A 20,494-nucleotide genomic window follows, 5' to 3' on the forward strand; every position below is an offset into this window, starting at 1 on the left:
AGAATGAATCCAACATTTGGCTGTTCATTACTCACAGTCTGTCTGGGTTTAATTTAAATCCTTGAAATTTAGAGAGTACTCTTTATATAATAAAATATGAAAATTGGATACATGAAAACAAACAATATCTTACCATTTGGATATCGAGTATGTTAGACATAGCAGTCATGCCTCTCTTACATAACTGGCATTTCCACGTCACCTGAGAGAAGAGAGAGAGAGAAAGGGGGAATGTAGAATTATAAATGTTTTATCACAACTACTTTAAGTCTCTTAACTTTTGGTAAACCGATGCTGTTATGATGCGGATGCCAATAAAAACGTGCTGTAAGGTGTGTATTTTACAATTTTTCCTGAAAGAACTACTTTTTTTAAAATTATCTTTTTAAATAAATAAAATCCTTTTTCGAGTATAGATTGGGTTGAATATTTCAGGGTATAATCTTTGCTTGTAATATTCTGATAGGTACATACATAACTTTTCAGATGGCGATAGAGAAACGGTTATGGGAGTATGAATTTACAAAATATTTCTGCTAAATAATTATACTACACAGAAAAAAAAAAAATGCACGTTTAAAGAAATCATATTCAATTATTTGGGAAAATTGAGCCACTGATTATCATTTGAATTAACCTCATCAAGTAAACTACCCATAATTCTACAATCAATAAATAGACGGATGAAAATGAATGAATAAATAAGAAATGATAAATAAATAGATAAACAAATAAATAAAAGAATAAAATTATTAAATATTCCTCTTACATTTGTCATAGCACTTCCGATGCACCTCGCCATGTCTTCACTCATAGGCTCCGGCTCAGCTGAAAAATAAAATGAAATCAATACGATAAATAGCTATCATTAAATTGGCAACATGAATTCTTCACATTATATGGTCACTTCCCTTTTCACCATACAAGAGTATAATGACTTACAAAAAAAATCTGTTCAACAAGTATAGTTGTTGTTTTTTGGGATCCGCATTTTCAACAACATCAGAGAAAATCACAATTAGAATCCTACACGATCAAGAATCATTTCAAAATTGAAATTTTAGTGAAATTTAAAAGCTCATATTTTAAGGAGATACAACATATAAGGGGGGGGGAGATAATACGATCATGACGACTTTAGAAAATTGTAAATAAATAAGGGTCTCACTCACGCAAGATCATCATGCAATGCCTGTCAAAACCAGAAGTACTGCTAATTTTCAAAATAAGGTGAGTATGATAATGATATACATTCTAAATTGCAGGGATTTGAAATGAATCCGACAGGGTTGTAGCCAATCGAATTTTTGATTTAGTTTGAATGTTGAAAATTTATTTTTGAATCTAAAGGGATTGAATTAAATCTTTGAAGTCTAACAATAAAAATGAATCGTTAGGATTAAAAATAAATCGAGAATTCGATTTATTTTTAATCCAGTGGCAGTCCACTTGGATTTGCTTTCAATCTCTGCAGTTTAGAGTGTATTAATGAATTGAAATTTGTTTGTCATAATTTCCTTGTATTGGAATCCCCCCTAAAGAACTTACTAAAAACAAGTCGGTAAATTCCTTCAAAGAAAAAAAAGTTGAATCAGTTTCTCTATCTGAAATATGCCATTTCTCTCGTGAATTATCAATATTTTTCTTATTGATACCTTGTTTGTATTGTGTCTTAATATGCCCTTTGTTGTTTTGATGACATCCTTTCTACGGCATGCTGTTACATTTATGGGAAATGCACTTATGCTCTCGGCTTTATTGATTTTAGTTACACATTTTAATTTAATATTTACCTCTGTTTATAATTGTAATTTTTTATTTGTATAATGCACTTTTTTTTATGTAAGAATAAATCAAATGCATAGTGATCTTTGAGCTATAGTCCTACTATTTTCCTCCAAGCCCGAAGGTCGATGGGAAATACTTTTATAATCTCAAGATGATTTAGTGGAAACAGTTTTACTATTTCCCGCATGAAAGAGCAGTCAATATTTATCTGATATACTGACTGTTGTTTGAGCAGGGCGATAGTAAAAATTGTTATAGAGGTAACATTTTTACTATTTCCCGCATGAAAGAGCAGTCAATATATATTTTATATACTGACTGTTGTTTGAGCAGGGCGATAGTGAAAATTATTGCTTTGCTCAAATCGTGCCGAACGGTATCTAATATTGAATAATTGACAATGCTTACCTGTGAATTCCAGGGGTGTAGCTGCCCTCTTCTTACGGAGGAATCCGCCCATTCCTCCCATGCCGCCCATACCACCCATTCCACCCATACCGTTCATACCATTCATGCCATTCATACCTGAAATGAAATATATATATCACCAAAATTAAATGAAAAGGATACATTTTAATGTTTCATTGTTAACCAATACAGTTAATGCCACGAAGAAACGAATTCAAGACATTTTTTACGAGGCCGCCATAATTTTCAAGCTTTATCGCTAACGATGGCGGTCTCCTGCATTCTTTCAAGTAAATAATGCATCTTGTTGATACTTGTCTTTCATTGCTTATATGTATTACCTTTGTATTTTCTATTATCTTGTCCGGATACGGATAGGGCTGAAAGTCATTTTATTAACTATTGAATAAATAAATAAATAATAACATTAACAGTAATAACATTTCAAATTAATTTTACTATATCATCTTTGTTGTGAATATTGAAGAGGCAAGATGAAACATAGCGCTGCATACAAAATATGTGGACTAAAATTTGTGTGTAGTCGAGTGGTAGACCTGGGCCTTGTTTTAAAAAGGGATGCAATTGATCCGATCAACCACAACTATGGAAAACCAGCACCGCCAACTTCTAAAACGCATGTTTGTTCACAATTTTTTTCTTCTAAATATGATGTATACTCAAACGTTTATTTTTGTCTTGGCAATTCAGTGTGCTTTCTTTTTGTTTACAAAGGACATTATGCATATCTCCGGTAAGGAGAAAATTATGAATACAACATCTGAAGGTTTCCATGGGCGAAGGAGAAGAATAGTGTAGTGGCTTTCATGTATCTTTCGTGGGAAATTGTTGGTATTGAAAGGACCAAAATTGATGGACTTCCATTTAGTTCAGGTTGACCTGGTTTGATTTTTTATATATATTTTTCCCATTAAAATACATGAATAAAAATGGTAGGTCCTATAAATTTTGAAAGAAACGGGTACCGTGTGCATGCAGATCGAGAAACGATAGCAAGAACGATATCTGCCGAAGAGAAATTAGTTCTGAATCCGCCGGAGTTGGAACACGATCCGCCGGCAGATAGAGTTCCTCGAACCGTATCTGCCTGGCACCTAATCCGCCGTTACACCGGGCCTTGGAGTTAATTTTCATAATACTTTATATTATAGCAGGACTTACCGGGGAATTGGGGTTGTTGTGGCTTCTTTCCGCTCAAGAAATTTTTGAGGCCAGGGATATTGAATCCAAAACGCTCTGTAAAAGAACAAAAAAGGAAGAAATCAAATCTAAGTCGCAGAAATCTCTGTTATTTTAAAGTGTTTCAATATATATTTTTGTAAAATTTTAAAATGTTTCACATGATATAAATAAAATTCATAATAGATTTGGTATCTAAACATATGTATATTTAAAAGTTCTGCAAGAAATGTCTCGGGAAAGATATGGGATTGTTAGAAAGTTTATAATCATGATAATATAACTTTTACACTGAGTTGTGTATATAACTGTTTAATGAAAAATAAGCAAAACTTTAAAATGTCATTAACTTTCGTATTTTACATCCGATTTTTATGGAATTTTTAGCGTTATGCTAGTTTGATTTTAGTCTATTGATTCAAATCAACCCTTTTCTTTGGATGGGCTTGACCTTTAAAGTGAAGTGAGAATAAACTTACTAAGGATGCTATCGATCAGGGCTGGTACGTTAAACCACGATGTCTTCTCCTGGGGTTGCTGGGGATATGGCATGTATGGATTGAAATTATTCATCTGTCTCTTCCTCCTAAACGTCTCACCGCTGTCCAAGTCTAGACAGAACAAAACATTGACCGTTCGTTGGTGTTAATAAAATAACTTCACATTAAGAATTTGTCTACTATAATTATTTTTTTTTTTACTCTCACACAGGGATCCTTTCTTAAAAATCAACAGAATAACATGTTTACATAGTAAATAATTGAATAATCAACACATTGAATTCACAAAATCTTTACATATACAGTAATCAATGAAATTGTCATCATTGTTTAGAAAGAAAACATGATTTCTTAGCGTAACGTAATATCTAAGCAAGTAATTGATTCTTCTTCTTCTTCAATCATGCCAATATCATCATCTAAACCACAATAATGATGCTCTATGAAATTAGTGATATTTTATTTATTTATATTGATAACATTCCGTTTTTTCATTTTTTCATTTTTTGTTTATACAAATGTCTTGATTTACCGAGCGAGGCCTCTAACGCTTTATAAAATTGATAAGACTAATTCAAAGTGAAATTGGAGTATAATCGAGTGTTTTTCATTGTTTCCACTGCATGGGTTGATCAGTCTAATAATCAAGAAAAGTTATTCTAATGTCAGTTGTTTTTAAATTCAGTTTTAAAATATGTTTTTAAATTCTTTTAAATTCAGATATATTATCAATGTAACGCTCTTTGCATGTTAAACATTTTAAAGAGTAAAAATGACCCAAACCTTCAAGTTTCGGTAAAAAAAAAATTGATCCACTATTACACGTATGATAATAAATATGAAATTTCATCCATTCAAAACGAAAAGATAAAAATATAGAAGACTAAATACATAAAAATTGATTTGATAAAAAAATAAGTGATTACTCACCTCTTGTGTCTCTCTTCTTACGTCCGAATCCCTGCATGCCTCCCATATTACCTCTTTGCATGCCCATCATAGCTGAACAAGAGAGAAAATAATGAAAATAACTGCAAAATACAGTGTGCATGTAAATTCTACTGACTGTTATAATTTTCATTTCATTTCATTTCATTTATTTCCATATCCAGAAAACAAAATATAATTTAAGTAACATAGTATATGCACTGTAAAACAGTGCAAACGTCAAAATTAATTAAACAATGAGTTGATAATGCTGGACAATAGGCAGTTTTATCGAGGAGATTCCAATGATTCACCTTTAAAAATATCATGGTATCTTTGAAGCTTCGTTTTTTCAATCATGTCAAGTCGTGGGCATGGTAAGTTAAATATCAAGTGACTTTGTATGTACTGACAGACACAGGCTGGGCTCCAGGGGGGAAGGAGCAACGTCCCCACCCTTCGAACTTTTAATTTCATCTTGTGCCCCATAAAGGGCCGGACTTTCTCACGAAATACCAGGGCACATGGGCCCAAGGAAATACATAACCTTACGAACTCTTATTTGGGTATTTTAAGAACGCCCAAGTAATTTCAATGGCAAACGGGATACATAACTAGTTTCCAAATCTATTTAGGCACATATTTCATTTAAACCGATGCGTGAATTTTTAATGAACATTATCATTGATAGTGGTGATAGCATATTTATAACAGAAATGAAGCTGTAAATTCAAGTTATTTGAAATTACATGTAGCTGTCTGGAAAAGGAATAAAATCGACAAAAGAGGCTGTGGTCCCTTGTCCCCGATATCTTCTGGGCTCCGTAACATAAATGTTTTCGATGAATATTGGGAATATGAAAGAACAGCACTGATTGGTCCCTGGTCAGTATTTCAAACCAAATGCGCGTGTAACATTGATATTGATTGGTCAGTTCATTTAGCGATTGATCGCTAATCTTTGTTTTACGGAGCCCAGAGCTCCGTTACATAAAGGTTTGCGATGAATTGCAAATATGAAAGAACACTTCTGAGTGGACCCTGGTCAGTAATTCAAACCAAATGCGCGTGTAACATTGATATTGATTGGTCAGTTCATTTAGCGATTGATCGCTAATTTTTGTGTTATAGAGCCCAGGACTTCTTGTCCCTCGACCTCATTAGATATATTACTGCTTACCATATTTATACTGCATCTGTCTCTTTCCCAGCATATCCAAGCCGGGGATGCTGATACCGAAATTCCCTGTTGATAGTAAGTATATGAAATAGGTAAATAAATGATTGAACAAATAGATAATTAGATAGATAGATAGATAGATAAATGAATAAATCAATGAATAAATAAATAAACGAATAAATAAATAGATAAATAAATAAATAAATAGATAAATAAATAAATAAATGAATAAATAAATAAATTAATAAAGAGATAATAAAATGAATAAATGTGAATAGATGGGATGTTCCAAAAGCTCAATAGGACCATCATATTTCAGTATAAAGTATTTGAATGTTAGGAAGTTTAATCATGATGTCTTTTTTGTGGAATGGACAATGATGCATCTATCAATCGTCTAGAATACGTTTCATAAAGTTCAAAGATACTCCTGATTTTAAGAACATTTAAACAAAAAAGAATTTACTTACTGAGTAGTTTATCCAACATGGGGATGAAATCAAGTACAGTTCTTGGTCCCTGCGAGCCTTGCATGCCCGGCATGCCCGGCATGCCTTGCATGCCTTGCATCATTGGATTAAATGGCGCCTGTCTGGTAAATCTTTCTCTATGTTCGTCAACATGACCTAAGAACAAACAAAAAGTTTCGTTAGTTAGCGTGTGTTTGTTTGAGTTTTAACAGACGTGTATCAATCATATATGATTATTTACGTCCGCGATCGACATTTAACATGTTTAACGTCACCATCCGAAAAACGTGACGAGGGCTCGAACCTCGAACCTTTGCATCAATATGTAACTTCATCAACGTAGCTTGAATTACAAATGTGCGCGTGTGGGTCTGTGTGTGGGTGTTTGCTTTATTTAGTCCAGATTTAATTCCTAACAATTTTAAAAATTTTCATATAAATTCAAAGGAACATGATTTATAACAATATTTTCATTATAGAAAGGGATGAGAAATGTTGTTTTTGATGCACAAATAAAAATGACTTTCATTTTTCTTCAAGAAAATTACATTTTTTAAAATGTACAACACACGACATACTCAGAAGCTGCTCATCTGTGACGTCACAAAATAAAAACTTTAAATATTCATATCCTTTCACGGATTATCAAACCCTCACCAATATCTTCTATATTTTTTTTTCTTCTTTTACTAAAGCCAACTTTTCGTCAGCGTGATGGACCTCGTGAACTAAGGTCGTCCCCACCCCATATTTTTTTTTGTATTATCTTATTATCAACATGAGTTTAGAATTGCCATGATCGCAGAATTAAAAGTTCAGAAGAGAAATGCTAAGGACACAGTACGATTGGACTGCGATCCGATATTTTTCATAAAACGTAGGAAAATTTGATGCGCACATTGAGACATGGAGCATCCCGTTTAAAGTTCTACATCATCGTGCGAATACTAATTTTCATATTTGTGACTATGCTACCATCCTTATTATAATAAAAGCGAATTGAATATCTAGTCGTAATGATGTCATGAAAACCGTACGATCTGAAACCAATTTGGCCTTTACTCCGAGATAAATGCTTGCAAGCATCCAAAAATGTCACATTGGTATTCTCAAAGTTAATTTGAACCTTAAATAAAAACATGTTTTTCATTTGCATTTTCAGAAAACATGTAATGTTGCGATTTGTTCCATTATGAGATCGTGGACCAGTCTTAAGGTGTCTGGATGTCTTAAGATGTTTATGATCATGATGAACAACATCCGAACGGGAGAATATATTCAAAGTTACTTACCCGAGTCTTCGGCGTCTCTCTTCTTCCGTCCGAAGCCTTGCATGCCGCCCATATTAGGGGGTTGCATTCCTTGGCCGCCGCCTCCAAACATACCACCCATTCCTTTAAAGAATACCAACAAAAACAACACAATGAAGTATGACATGACGATTGAAACATAGACATTTCAAGGTATTAGATATTCAAGGAATCGTTTCATCACTAATCGCCATGTGGAAATTATAAACACACATGTCTGCCGGTGCAATTTCATTGATTGTAAATATTCAAACTTGATTTGTATTTTCATCATTGTTTTTTAAATTGTACAAACTGAGTTGACAGAATTTGCTTGTATTTTACAAGAACATTTCGGTAATTATAAGTCAGGTATTACAAGTGTTAAACTGAGTTTTATGATTTTTAATTTATACGTATTAATCACTTTTACATCTTCATTTTTGGGAGGAGAAACGTTTGTTGTTACTTGTATATTCTTCGGTGTAACGTTCAATCTCTAGGATGTAAGTTAAGCACTTCAGGGTGTGGTAGGGCGCCAACTGATATGAGTTTAACCGCCCCTTTATTAACAGTGTATGTTTCTTACCTGTTTTCAACATTTGCATCCGCCTGCCAAGCATATCAAGACCTGGGATCTGGATTCCAAAACTCGCTGTTATAAGAGGAAAATAGTTGATTTCATATTAGAATAGTCTACAACCAATCTTATCCAACGATATGAGGTAGTTTGCGGAGGCCTAACTACTGACAATGTTGATTTCCAATATTACTCGGTGAATCTAAACAGCAGTCCGTCACTCTGGACAAAATTGCAATTTATCGTCAGCTCAGAAATATACGACGATCAGCATCCCGGTTCACCGATTTTCTACAAATACCTCTCAGCTGTTCATCGTGATTCGACTGGTATTTTCAATAGATTTACTATGTTATGGAATCCGTCCACGTTGCAATAGCAAAAACTCATTACTTAAATAAAGGTCACCGTCCGAAAAACAGGACCAGGCATCAATTATTTTATCAACTTCCAGGATCATGCCGATTAAGCTTGGATTTTAAGAGAAAGCAACAATCCGCCAATGCTCCACCCCTCCCTAAACGATTTTTTAAAGTATATCTTCGATCAACGGAAATGATATTTCAAGAGAAGATTACAAAACTCACAGAGAAGTTGATTCATCATGGAGGCGAAATCCAGGAGGTTTATATTTGGTCGCATTCCTTGCTGCTGGTATTGGGGAAACTGTTGCTGCTGCTGCTGCGGATTCATGCCTCCTGGGTTCATACCGGGCACCTGTCTCTTGGTTCGCCCATTATTATAGTTGAAGGGTACACTCTCCTCTTCGATGGTGCCGTCTGGTTGTGGGTCGGTTGGCTCTGAAGGGTCCTGGGGTACCCTTGGTGGTAGGAAGGCGTCCAAGCCGAAGCCAGGGAAATCGAAACCACCTGCGATACCAACACGGCTGTTCGTTCCGCAGAGCTGGAAGGCTTCACACGTCTCTCTAGTGTTCTGAGGAGGAATAACGATATATTTTCTTCTTTAGGCTAGGAGCCCATCTATGAGAGAAGGCCTGGAAAACAAAATTCAACCTTTTCGACCCAGGCGCAGAATTCCCATAACGCGTCCGAACCAAAGCATGTACAGAAGCTCTCTTGATAACAGACGAGGACAAATTCAAAGAATATGCAGAGGGGCTATTAGTCTTTTATATTTTATGCCCAACATCAAGGTAAATTCAAGAATATCTTGCATGGGAAATCTTGTTTGACTCTTAGGAAACGCATTCTTGTATTCATTGTTATGGACTTTTTCGCAATTTTTTGTCTTATAGCACATGCTTATTAAGAGCCTAAGTAACATATGCTACAGATGTCATCAGATGGTTATGTTGATCATGACATTACACTACAGTATGTAACCCCTAAATCATTTTTGTTGTAGTCAATGTACCTTATGTTATTCTATTTTTCATGTGTGGCTTTTAAATCACATTCGACACGAGGACCTACTCAATTACCAATGAAGTTTTTTCTTGGCTCTTTTACTAACATAAACAATGGAAGTTCGAAGATTATATTTTTTTCATCCAAATTTCTCTATTGCCGCCAGTTATGACATTCAGTTTAGGCAGCCACCATTTTTAATTGCATGCCTAACTTCCTTCCTTAAAAACTTTTTTTCTCTCCAAAAATAATACATTTAAGGGTTTCTTTGTTTTGTTTCGCCCATTTGCCTTCCTTTTTCGTCAACCAATCCAATATGATATAAGATTAAGAATCTCATAGGATATCAAATCGATTCTTTTTTGACATTTTGTACATGTGATCTTGATTTTTCAAAAGCTACAAACTTTGATTCATTGGAGTACAAATTATGATCCATAACCCCACATACTTACAACCATGTTAGCTGCGAAATCTTTGAGTGCGGCAGGGTAATGCTCGGCAACGATGTAGCATTCCGTTTTATTGATGCAAGGCATGACGTCACAAGACTCCTTCAGAAGGGTGCCAATTTGGAGCTAGGTGAATGAGGGGGAAAAACAAGGTATGATTCATAATATGAATTATAATCAATATTAAAAAAACTGACTTATGGACGTAATGAGATCTGTAACTCTCGACATCGGGAAAAGGTTTGTTTTCCTTGCAAGGGGGGGGGGGCACCATTTTTTTTAAAAATCATACTTGGGTTCATAATCTCAGATGGGTAAAGAAATAGAATTCTATCACGTCGTTTTATTATAAAGGCTGTACCACGGAATGGAAATAGTTCTCGTATGCGTTAAATGCGTAAATAGCTTTTGAGGATACCAAGATTTAAACGACCACGCCCCCATCCCCGATACCTCCCTATTGACAATCTGCTATACTATCTTTGTTTCAATTAATTTAATATTTTAGAAAAAGGAATAAAAGAAACGTACCAGCGTCCTGTCATTAAGTACATCTCCTCTCATCCTGTCCACCACATTCTCACAGCTTTCACAGATTGTGCTCTCTAAGTTGCTCATCAGTGAATCTGTAAAATAAACAAAGGATGTGTGCCTATATTTGTTCTAAGGCAAGTACGATATATATATGATGTTGTTGCTCACTTTTCAATACGGCTCTGCCCCCTAGTAAAATCTTTCTGCTATTCATATTTTGATCATCTTTGTATTCACTAAAAATGACAGGCCGGGGAATATTCTTTGCTGATGCTTCATGCCCTAAATCATATAAATAGTGGAATAATGGAATAGCCATTCCAAGACAAGAAAGTGCCAAATGAATTTAAAAAAAAAACCCAAAACATGATAAACATGATAGAAAAAGGCAGTTTTTTAATTCTTAATCGTGCGTCTTATGAAGATGCCTTTGTACACATCATTAAAGGACCAACTAATAAGGATGGAGTGGCTATTGTTATTATTACTGTTCTAATAATTATTACCCTTAAGACATGTTATTATACAGAATAAAAACCAAACGTATAAACATGATAAAAGAGGCGATTGCTTAATTCGTAATCATGGTCATGATGGTAATCATGCGTCTTATGAAGATTTTTTTTACACATCGTTACAAAACCAGCTAATACTGGGATGAAGTGGCTATTGTTATTATTACTTTTCTAATGATTATTTGTACCCTTAAGACATGTTATTATTCAGACTTACAATACGACAAGAACCCCTTTGGTTGTAGGACTTACCCATTTGCTTGACGAAGTGCGGGATGAGTTCTTGAAGGTTGATGGACCTCCTCCTGCGTCCGAACATACCTCCGAATCCTCCACCGAACCCTTGGCTAGGGGTCTGTGGTCTGCCCTGGTTCATGTTCATGTAGGGGTTGTATGGGTTCTGCTGAGGTCGTTGCTGGTTGTAGTTCATCCAGGGACTGGTCGGTGGCTGAGGTTGCTGGGGTTGCTGGGGTTGGGGGCTGCAGAAGGTGAGTGCCTTGCAGATCTGCTGGGCGGGCTGTTGATATCAACAAACCAAACAACAGTTTGGTCTAATTGTCATTTGGCCTTCACTTCACTTGGTCTATCGCTCACCTATGCTAATGGTCATTTAGTCTATATATATCCAATTTGTTTTCAAATTTCCGTAACATCTTGATCAACTCGACAATTATTTTGTTTATTATTTTCAAGTTTCGTTATTATTAAAAGTTTTGTATAGTTTCAAGGATGATTAAGTCCCCTTTCCAAATAGGCAAGGTATATACTGAAGAATTATTTTAAAAACATGATTGTTACTGTGATAATAAATATCTAATTTATTGTAGTAAATATTGACCCTTATTGGAAGCCTGTTTCATCATTATACTTAAAGAAAACCGAAACACTCAATCGTTATTAATGATCAGATACGATACTCACTATAAACTCACTCAGTTCCCCACTGACTCATTGCCTCACTGACTAACTGACTGACTGACTCACTGACTGACTCACTGACTCACTCACTCGATCAATAAATCAATCAATCAATCTCTCAATCAATCACTTCATAATTACTTACGGTAGTTTGGAGAAGCTGCATGGTTTGGTTGACAACGAATGACGTCAGCTGTTGACATTGGTTGCTTAACTGCCAGTTAGGCATTGGGAGACCGCTACATACTTGCTGCGACTGGTTAACTGCCTGTAAGTGTAAATCACAAAATACGATTAATCAAAAGTGAGTGCCGGTGGCCAATGGTGCCGATGAGGGGGGGGGGGTGGGGATGGAGGAAACATACTTCTGCGCGCGTCGAAATCAACCAAGTATGTACATTACTGCGCATACCTCTTGTTGATTTCAGGCTGGTGATTGGCGGTCGGGTATGCGCTTCATAAAAAAAAGTTTTCGTAGAGGAAAACGGAATAAAAGAACTTTATTAGTTAATTTCATCAAATTTCTTTTTTGGACAGGTACGCAAAAAGAAAATCAATACAAACCATAAATTACATATTACCATTATATTTCTCGGGGGCAGCTCCAGGTTATTTTAAAAGGGGGAAGAGCACATGGAGACGGCATCATTTTTTTATTTATATGAAAAAAGAAAGAAAGAAAAGTAGGCCTATTAGAGTTCTATAGCCAAGCCATCTCTTTTCAAAACTCCCCTCTACATTTTTGCATATTTTCTCATCTCTCCTTCCCCCTCTTGCTGTATTTTGTTTAGTCAATTATAAAATGATATAGGAGCGGTCACCACCTGACCCCCCACCCGTGTTGCGGGCTTCGTCTATTCTTTCCCCTTTTCAGTATGCAGTGCACTTCGCACGACGTTCCACTCATATGACACATGCCTAAGATATTACCGTATTTCTTAATTAATCTTTATTTCCCAGTTACCATAATCATATTCCACATCATGTATTTGGGTACTTAGAGCAAATACAAGATGGGATTCATGCCACTAAAGTAACCACGATTTGTTATTAATCTCTTACACGCCTGTATTCTGAGGACACGTCTTATGGAATGAATTACGTAACACCATCGAAGACGCGTCAAACATGTCAAAAGATGTGTATTGTACAAACATGTTCAAGGGTTGAAGACATCCATCCATCTTAATCATGCAACTAGTTTAAAAACATAAACATTATACCTGCATGCTGGAGGACTACATCACAATGACTACTCTAATTAGTGACTTAATTCCTTAAATTTACGTATATGAGATGATAAAATTCTCTTTTGGATTTGAGGTAAGATATATTATATTTGCTTACTATATTTTTCGCTTCTCATTCCTCTGGGCATGTAGATGCTAATGTCACCACAGAATATGGTATTCTTTTCAGAATTATTTTCTGTTTTTTTTTAATGCAGAACAGTTGAGGATTTGTAATTTTTTTTTTTAAATTAATTTATCTATTTATTTCATCATCTATTTTTGGGCTGAATATGTAGTGGGTCATTGTTTTGACACGGTATTTAAAGGGATGGTCCAGGCTGAAAATATTTATAGTTAAATGAATAGAGTAGAATTCACTGAGCAAAATGCCGAAAATTTCATCAAAATCGGATAACAAATAACAAAGTTATTGAATTTTAAAGTTTAGCAATATTTTGTGGAAACAGTCATCATGAATATTCATTAGGTGGACTGATGATGTCACATCTCCGCTTGTTCTTTTGTATTTTATTATATGAAAATAGGTTTATTCAATTTTTTTCCTCCAAGAACTACAAAAAATGGATTGACATCTGATTTAGTGCATTAGATATTCATTGCTGCAACTTATTTCATTATAAGGGAGACATATTATTCACACAAGTATGAAATAATGAAAAAAACACGATTTTATGTAATAACATAAGAAAACGGAAAGTGGAGATGTGACATCATCAGCCCACCTAATGAATATTCATGACGACTGTTTTCACAAAATATTGCTAAACTTTAAACTTCAATAACTTTATTATTTGTTATTCGATTTTGATGAAATTTTCGGCATTTTGCTCAGTGAATTCTACTCTATGTATTAAGATATAAATATTTTCAGCCCGGACCATCCCTTTAATGCAGATTTATTTTTTGAAAAATATTCTTTTGCATGCTTAACTGCAATACCAATTAATAACACTAGGCCTAGAGAACGAGGAATCGAGTGACCACACCACTCACTAACCATTTTTCTTTTGTATTTCAACACAAAACATTACTGGCGTCTCATCATCATTGCAAAATTTGATATTTCTTATTCATGTAATAAAATCATTACTTAGTGAACAGGCCCGTTTGAATCACCCGCTCTCTCATTAGCTTCAACCATGTTGTCCATAATAATAACAACCGTTTTCTGATACTCTGAGAAACTTTTATGTTATAACTTCCTTATCTTGTTTTATAATTCATTTCATTCGAATTTGATGACCTTAGAAATTGGTGAAATATGTTGTTGATGTTATGATATTAAAAACTATATCACAACCATCCTGATCGCAATAATGACAAAGACATAAACCATAATGCAATGAAATTATTTTACACCATTTGAGATTCAATTGAACAAAAAATCGTTTCAATATACATATGGCAATCGGCACTCAACGAATAGATTATTAATAAGATGTAAGATTTCTTCATATTAAAGAGGCTATGCTCGACGTAGATTTACAAGAAAAAATGTTTTTCACACTGACTTGTGTATTTGCCCTAAATCATACAGCTGTTGTTTGAATGTGGGGGGGGGGGGGCGATCATCCCCAATGAAAATATTGGGGGCATATGGATTTGCTCCTCAAATAATTTGGACAACTTGAATATTTTATAATATGCAATGCAAATATTAAAAAGCATTGGAAAGCACCATAAAATCATCTTGTCATGAAAATACTCTTAAACATACAAAGTTTGTCCTGCGGAGTGCGCCGACAATTTTGAACGTTTTTTTCACATTTACCCCCTCCCCAAACCGAAAAATAACCGTGTTAAGCCCAAAGAGGAGATTTTTGCTGTGCACCACACAATTTTGGGGTGGCCAACGTACTATTCAAAGAATACACATTGTACACTGTAAAAAAAACTGAGGTGTTAAAACTGCCACCATTTGGTGTCCTTGAGAAATTGATCATAACACCAAGGAGTGCCAAAGTAACACCCAAAGGTGTTGTAATAACACACAAAGTGTTGAACTAACACCAAAGAAAAATAACGTCGGAGTAAAATGATTGATGCGGTCCGCTATACGTACACCGATGAACACCAAGTTTTTTTATGTTTAGAAAGTATTTTATGAGCTTACCGCGTTCTTGAGCTGGAAGATGGATTGTTGTGCACCGGTGAGGAATGAGACACACAGGTTACACCCAACACCGAGGTTGAGACGCTTGAGGATGCTACCACCGGCTGAGGACATAAAGGAACCTAGCTGGTGCATCGGTGATTGTGGTTGTTGCTGCATGGGGTTCATAGGGTTCATCCCGGGCATCTGCTGGCCCATTTGCTGGCCGCCCATGGGTGGACGCATTCCTTGACCGCCCATGCCCGGTTGACGCATTCCTTGACCGCCCATGCCGCCCATACCGCCCATCCCACCATACTGGGCGTTGCCTGTACGGAGTGGGGGGGGGGGGGGTGTTGTGAACCAGAGGGAAGGGGGTAGGGTGTGAAGGCAGGGGAAAAAAGTGAGAGCGTGAAAGAAAGAAGTGGAGAAAGCGTGTACATGTTATACATTTGGTCGATTGTCAAAATTTTCAGATTTTCAAAGCATGCTCCAAATTAGTCAACTTAAATATATTCATGCAGAAAGTATTCCAATAAACTCACCCCAACCAAAAATGATTGCATAATTGCATTGTGAGCAAAATCAGCTTGAAAATTGATTAAGGTGGTGGTGTGATCAATAAATATTGATCAGTTTGAAGTAACTTGCGACTTTTCAACAACCCACATATTTTAAACTCTATCTAGTATTGAATCGTTTTAACGTACACAATGATATTCAAAAGAGTGTATTTAAAATAATGACATTGTAAATGTATAGCCATCAACGAAAAAAAAAATTACATATGATTGTCAATTAGGTTTTAAAGGTCAAACTAGATAGTTAGGAAACAAACTGGAAACGTTTGTAAAACTATAAACATGGGAACATTAACATGTTATTTAAGCACTGTAAAAAATGAAGTGCTAATTTAGCACTTACAGTGCTTTCATAGTGACTGCACTACGAGTGCTGATTTTTTAGTTCAAATCTAAACTAGAAAATCAGCACTCGTAGTGCAGTCACTATACAAGCACTGTAAGTGCTAAATTAGCACTTCATTTTTTACAGTGAGGCAAATAATAAAACTGTGCAACACGATAGATATTTTTTGTCATGAATTAAACAAGATCAAAAAGACAAACATCATGTGTTTCAATCTTGTCAGGAAAATCAAAAATAAAATAATCAAAATGATTTGAGATAGCTAATTATTTCAATATCAAGAATATTTAACAACTTACTCGTAGCAAACAGGAGCAAGACGCTCAGAAACGCCCAAGATAACCGCATATTGTCAGCCTGTAATCACCCTCTCCAAAATACTTAAAATGGAAGACAAGTTCTTGTTTAGAAATTCCCACAATGAAAACTCAACTCCTTCCCAAGTCATGGAATGAAGTAATCACCTGAGGTGGGAAGGGGTTTTATACTTCTTTTTAGCTCAGGGTGGATGGGGATCTTGCCAGATCTTCAGTTTCAAGACCACGTTCATGGGCAAGAGTTTTTACCTACGTGTTAATTACTGGATGTTTATCAACGTCATAACGCAAGTCATATTGAAGTCTTTGCCAAAGAAATATCACCCCACATCATTCTCAGTCTGTGGGACTGTATCTATTGGTTCAATCGCATTAACCTGCTGTCAACGATTAGGGCAACAAAAACAAACAACCAATAAAAATAAAGTTGAATAAAGTAATATTTTTGTGGGTTCGAATATGAGCAAATGGGGAGGTATTCGGGTACAAGTAGTAAAAAGTGTTACCACCATCCATCTTACACGTCCGGACTTACTACGGGGAAACTCTCTATAACGCACGAAGTTCTTTGAAAATGCAAGTCAAATCACAATGGAGAGCTGAGAGGCTTTTGTCGAAAGTTGGTGGACCTGGACAGCATCGGAATCTCATGACTCTGGACAACGATATAATTGCAGTTGTTCGTCCGGTGCAAATCTTCGGATGATCTGCTGTCCCAGTTTACCAACTTTCGACAAAAGCCTTTTAACTCTCCATTGCGATTTTAATTGCATTTTTAAAGGATTCGATGCGTTGTAGAGAGTTTCCCCCGCAGTAAATGCGAAAACTACCTATTTCCGTCAGGGTTACACCCCCCCCCCTCCGAAATTTGTAAAATATAGTTTTTTGGTAAAAATTTTAAGCAAATTCACCAAAAGCGTACATAAAATCTTTCAAATTTCACTTTTAAAAATGCAAAAATGCCTTGATGACAGTGTCGGTTGCTTCGCTCTCTCGCTTTTGAGCTTCTTTTAAAAAAATATTACGCGTCTTGCACCCCCCCGAAAATATTTTTGCTTAAGGCCATGATCTTAAGAGAAATTTGTTCGCCCTTATTTAGTTGAATTATGTTGGTATTCCTTTGACATTTTCCTTTCACAATTCTTTTGAAGCTTAAAACTTCTTTACGGATTCTTCTTGAAAGATGTGTACTTCACTTTTACCAATCTTACTTTTTCGGAAAAGTCTTTTCATATCACTTTTCCTTATCCTTTAAAAATTATATTCATATATATGGCGCCTTTTCCACACTTTTCACCATTTTCGTATAATTTCTCTAAACATATTCAATTATTGACAGTTGTGTTCATTAATATGATTCCTGTATTATTTTACCAAGTACTTATATATCCTGTGTGCACGTTTCTTTTTCTTTATGAAATCCCTTTATGTCCACACGCATGAAACCACCGACTCTCTTTGATTTCTTACAACATCGTCGTTCAAATTCTAGGGGCGAAGGGGTGGAGTAGAGAGTGGGAGGAGGGCTATTCAACATGGGTGCGTTTAATGTTAAAAGAAAATGCAAATTTTTGTAAGTTTAAAGAAGTTTTCAATAAAAATTAATGCTTCCCAGCTAAGTGTGACAATTTGTTTCTGGTTTTCACTGACTGATTTATTCTCATCCAATCGGATGCACGGATTTTCAGTAGCTTATAACATCTGTCGAAGCAAATCACTGACATAATTTTTTATGACATCTTCCCTTCGTGTCACTGTCCTCTCCTTCATTTTATATTTCTCAAATTTCTCATTTAAAAAAAATTATATTTCTTTTAAAATTCAACAGTATAACACGTAACTAATCAATATCTTCAAAACATGTCATCTTTCAAGATTGGATTTAAATAGAAAGTTTGACGTCTGAAGCGCTGATACACTCACCATTCCAATATAAATATGTCAACAAAATCGGACTCCTATATGTTCTTATTGACCAAAACTGGCGAAAGATAGGTTTGATGATCATAACATTTTTTCTTTTTTTTCCCTTATTGCTCCCCTCCTCCCCTCCCTCCGTCTCTCCTCCTCCCTTTCACACTCACTTCCACTATGCCCCTTCTCTCACGCCCAACTTTTTCCCGTTTTGCAAGTCTATTTTTAACGGTAAAGTACCATGAGGTCCAATATGAGATGAACATACAGCCCTTCCAAATCGAAAGTTATTAAGTGAGACGAGAACAGCAACAATGATAAAAGTCTGGGACAGCACACCCGAAAAAGACAAAAATGCAAGGGAGCATAGTGAACGAGCGAGAAAGGCCAATAAAGGCTAACTTTATGGTTACATCAATCACCCCTACCACAGTTTTAGTTCAAAACATTCCAGTGATGTTTATTTAAAGGGATGGTCCGGGCTAAAAGTATTTATAATTTAATAAATAGAGTAGAATTCACTAAGCAAAATGCCAAAAATTTCATCAAAATCGGATAACAAATAACAAAGTTATTGAATTTTAAAGTTTAGCAATATTTTGTGAAAACAGTCGTCATGAATATTCATTAGGTGGGCTGATGATGTTACATCTCCAGTTGTTCTTTTGTATTTTATTATATGAAATTAGGTTTATTCAATTTTTTCCCTCCAAGAACTAGAATAATTGGATTGACAACTGATTTAGTGCATTAGATATTTATTGCTGCAACTTATTTCATTATAAGGGAGACATATTATTCACACGAGTATGAAATAATGAAAAAAATACGATTTATGTAATAAAATAAGAAAACAGAAAGTGGAGATGTGACATCATCAGCCCACCTAATGAATATTCATGACGACTGTTTTCACAAAATATTGCTAAACTTTAAACTTCAATAACTTTATTATTTGTTATCCGATTTTGATGAAATTTTCGGCATTTTGCTCAGTGAATTCTACTCTATGTATTAAAATATAAATATTTTCAGCCCGGACCATCCCTTTAATATGAACAGTTGATCAATAAACCTACGAATTCTAGTTTGAGCGAATTCTCGTTATACACAAGTCATGAGCGCCGATTCATATTTACCGGGGGGGGGGTGCACACAGTGGTGCACAAAAAAGGCAGAAGGCATTAGATCAAGTAGGTCAAAGGTCATAGCCCACAGCCCCTCCACATCTGACCGTGCCCATGCAAAAGCAGGTCAAGGAAAGACACACTAAAATAAGTATTAGGCTTAATCACATGATTTCAACAGATAAAGAAAAAATCAGACAAACGTATCACTGAAAATTTGATCAAAATTGGACAAGGAATAACCAAGTTAATTCATTATTTCGATCTGTATGAATATTCAATGAGCAAGCTGATGATGTCATATCCCTACCTGTTCTTTTGTGTTTTATTGTATGAAATCATGTTTATTCAAATGTTGTCCTACAGGAACTTAAACAATGGATTAACAACTGATTCAATAGACATTCTTTGATACATTCTATGATACATACATTATATGATAATAATGAACTATTGTGATAACATAAGATATAGGATAGTGTGGATGTGAAATCATCAGCCCACCTAATGAATATTGATGATGATGTGCATATAACTGTTTTACAATTGCTAAACTTTTACTGCGTTTTACTCGTTGAATTTTACTCTATTTATTGAGATATAATTATTTCCGACCCGGAGTACCCCTTTATTATGTTCCAAAACAGGTCTAAAGGACTTTGGAAATAAACCATAAATCGAATCGTTTCTACGATAGAAGTATGATAGAAGTGTAAATAAAATATTTGATGTCGTG

The 20,494-nt window shown here is 35.2% G+C and overlaps 1 protein-coding gene across 1 annotated transcript in view; it reads right to left on the reverse strand.

Moving 5' to 3' along the window:
• The window catches only part of LOC135157466 (uncharacterized), a 20,504-nt gene extending 3,646 nt beyond the window's left edge, over positions 1-16,858 (reverse strand). Inside the window, exons 1-17 of the mRNA XM_064113012.1 lie at positions 16,700-16,858; positions 15,495-15,802; positions 12,274-12,396; positions 11,463-11,727; positions 10,693-10,787; positions 10,165-10,287; positions 8,930-9,275; positions 8,352-8,417; positions 7,766-7,867; positions 6,474-6,629; positions 6,004-6,069; positions 4,827-4,898; positions 3,876-4,007; positions 3,379-3,453; positions 2,197-2,313; positions 770-828; positions 134-202 (exon numbers count right to left, since the gene is read on the reverse strand). Coding sequence (XP_063969082.1) covers positions 134-202; positions 770-828; positions 2,197-2,313; positions 3,379-3,453; positions 3,876-4,007; positions 4,827-4,898; positions 6,004-6,069; positions 6,474-6,629; positions 7,766-7,867; positions 8,352-8,417; positions 8,930-9,275; positions 10,165-10,287; positions 10,693-10,787; positions 11,463-11,727; positions 12,274-12,396; positions 15,495-15,802; positions 16,700-16,748 — 2,223 coding nt within the window. The 5' untranslated portion in view covers positions 16,749-16,858. The remainder of the gene's footprint in view (positions 1-133; positions 203-769; positions 829-2,196; positions 2,314-3,378; positions 3,454-3,875; positions 4,008-4,826; positions 4,899-6,003; positions 6,070-6,473; positions 6,630-7,765; positions 7,868-8,351; positions 8,418-8,929; positions 9,276-10,164; positions 10,288-10,692; positions 10,788-11,462; positions 11,728-12,273; positions 12,397-15,494; positions 15,803-16,699) is intronic.
• Between the last annotated feature and the right edge of the window lie 3,636 nt (positions 16,859-20,494).

Source organism: Lytechinus pictus, chromosome 18 (genome assembly GCF_037042905.1).
Source record: "Lytechinus pictus isolate F3 Inbred chromosome 18, Lp3.0, whole genome shotgun sequence".
Lineage (NCBI taxonomy): Eukaryota > Metazoa > Echinodermata > Echinoidea > Temnopleuroida > Toxopneustidae > Lytechinus > Lytechinus pictus.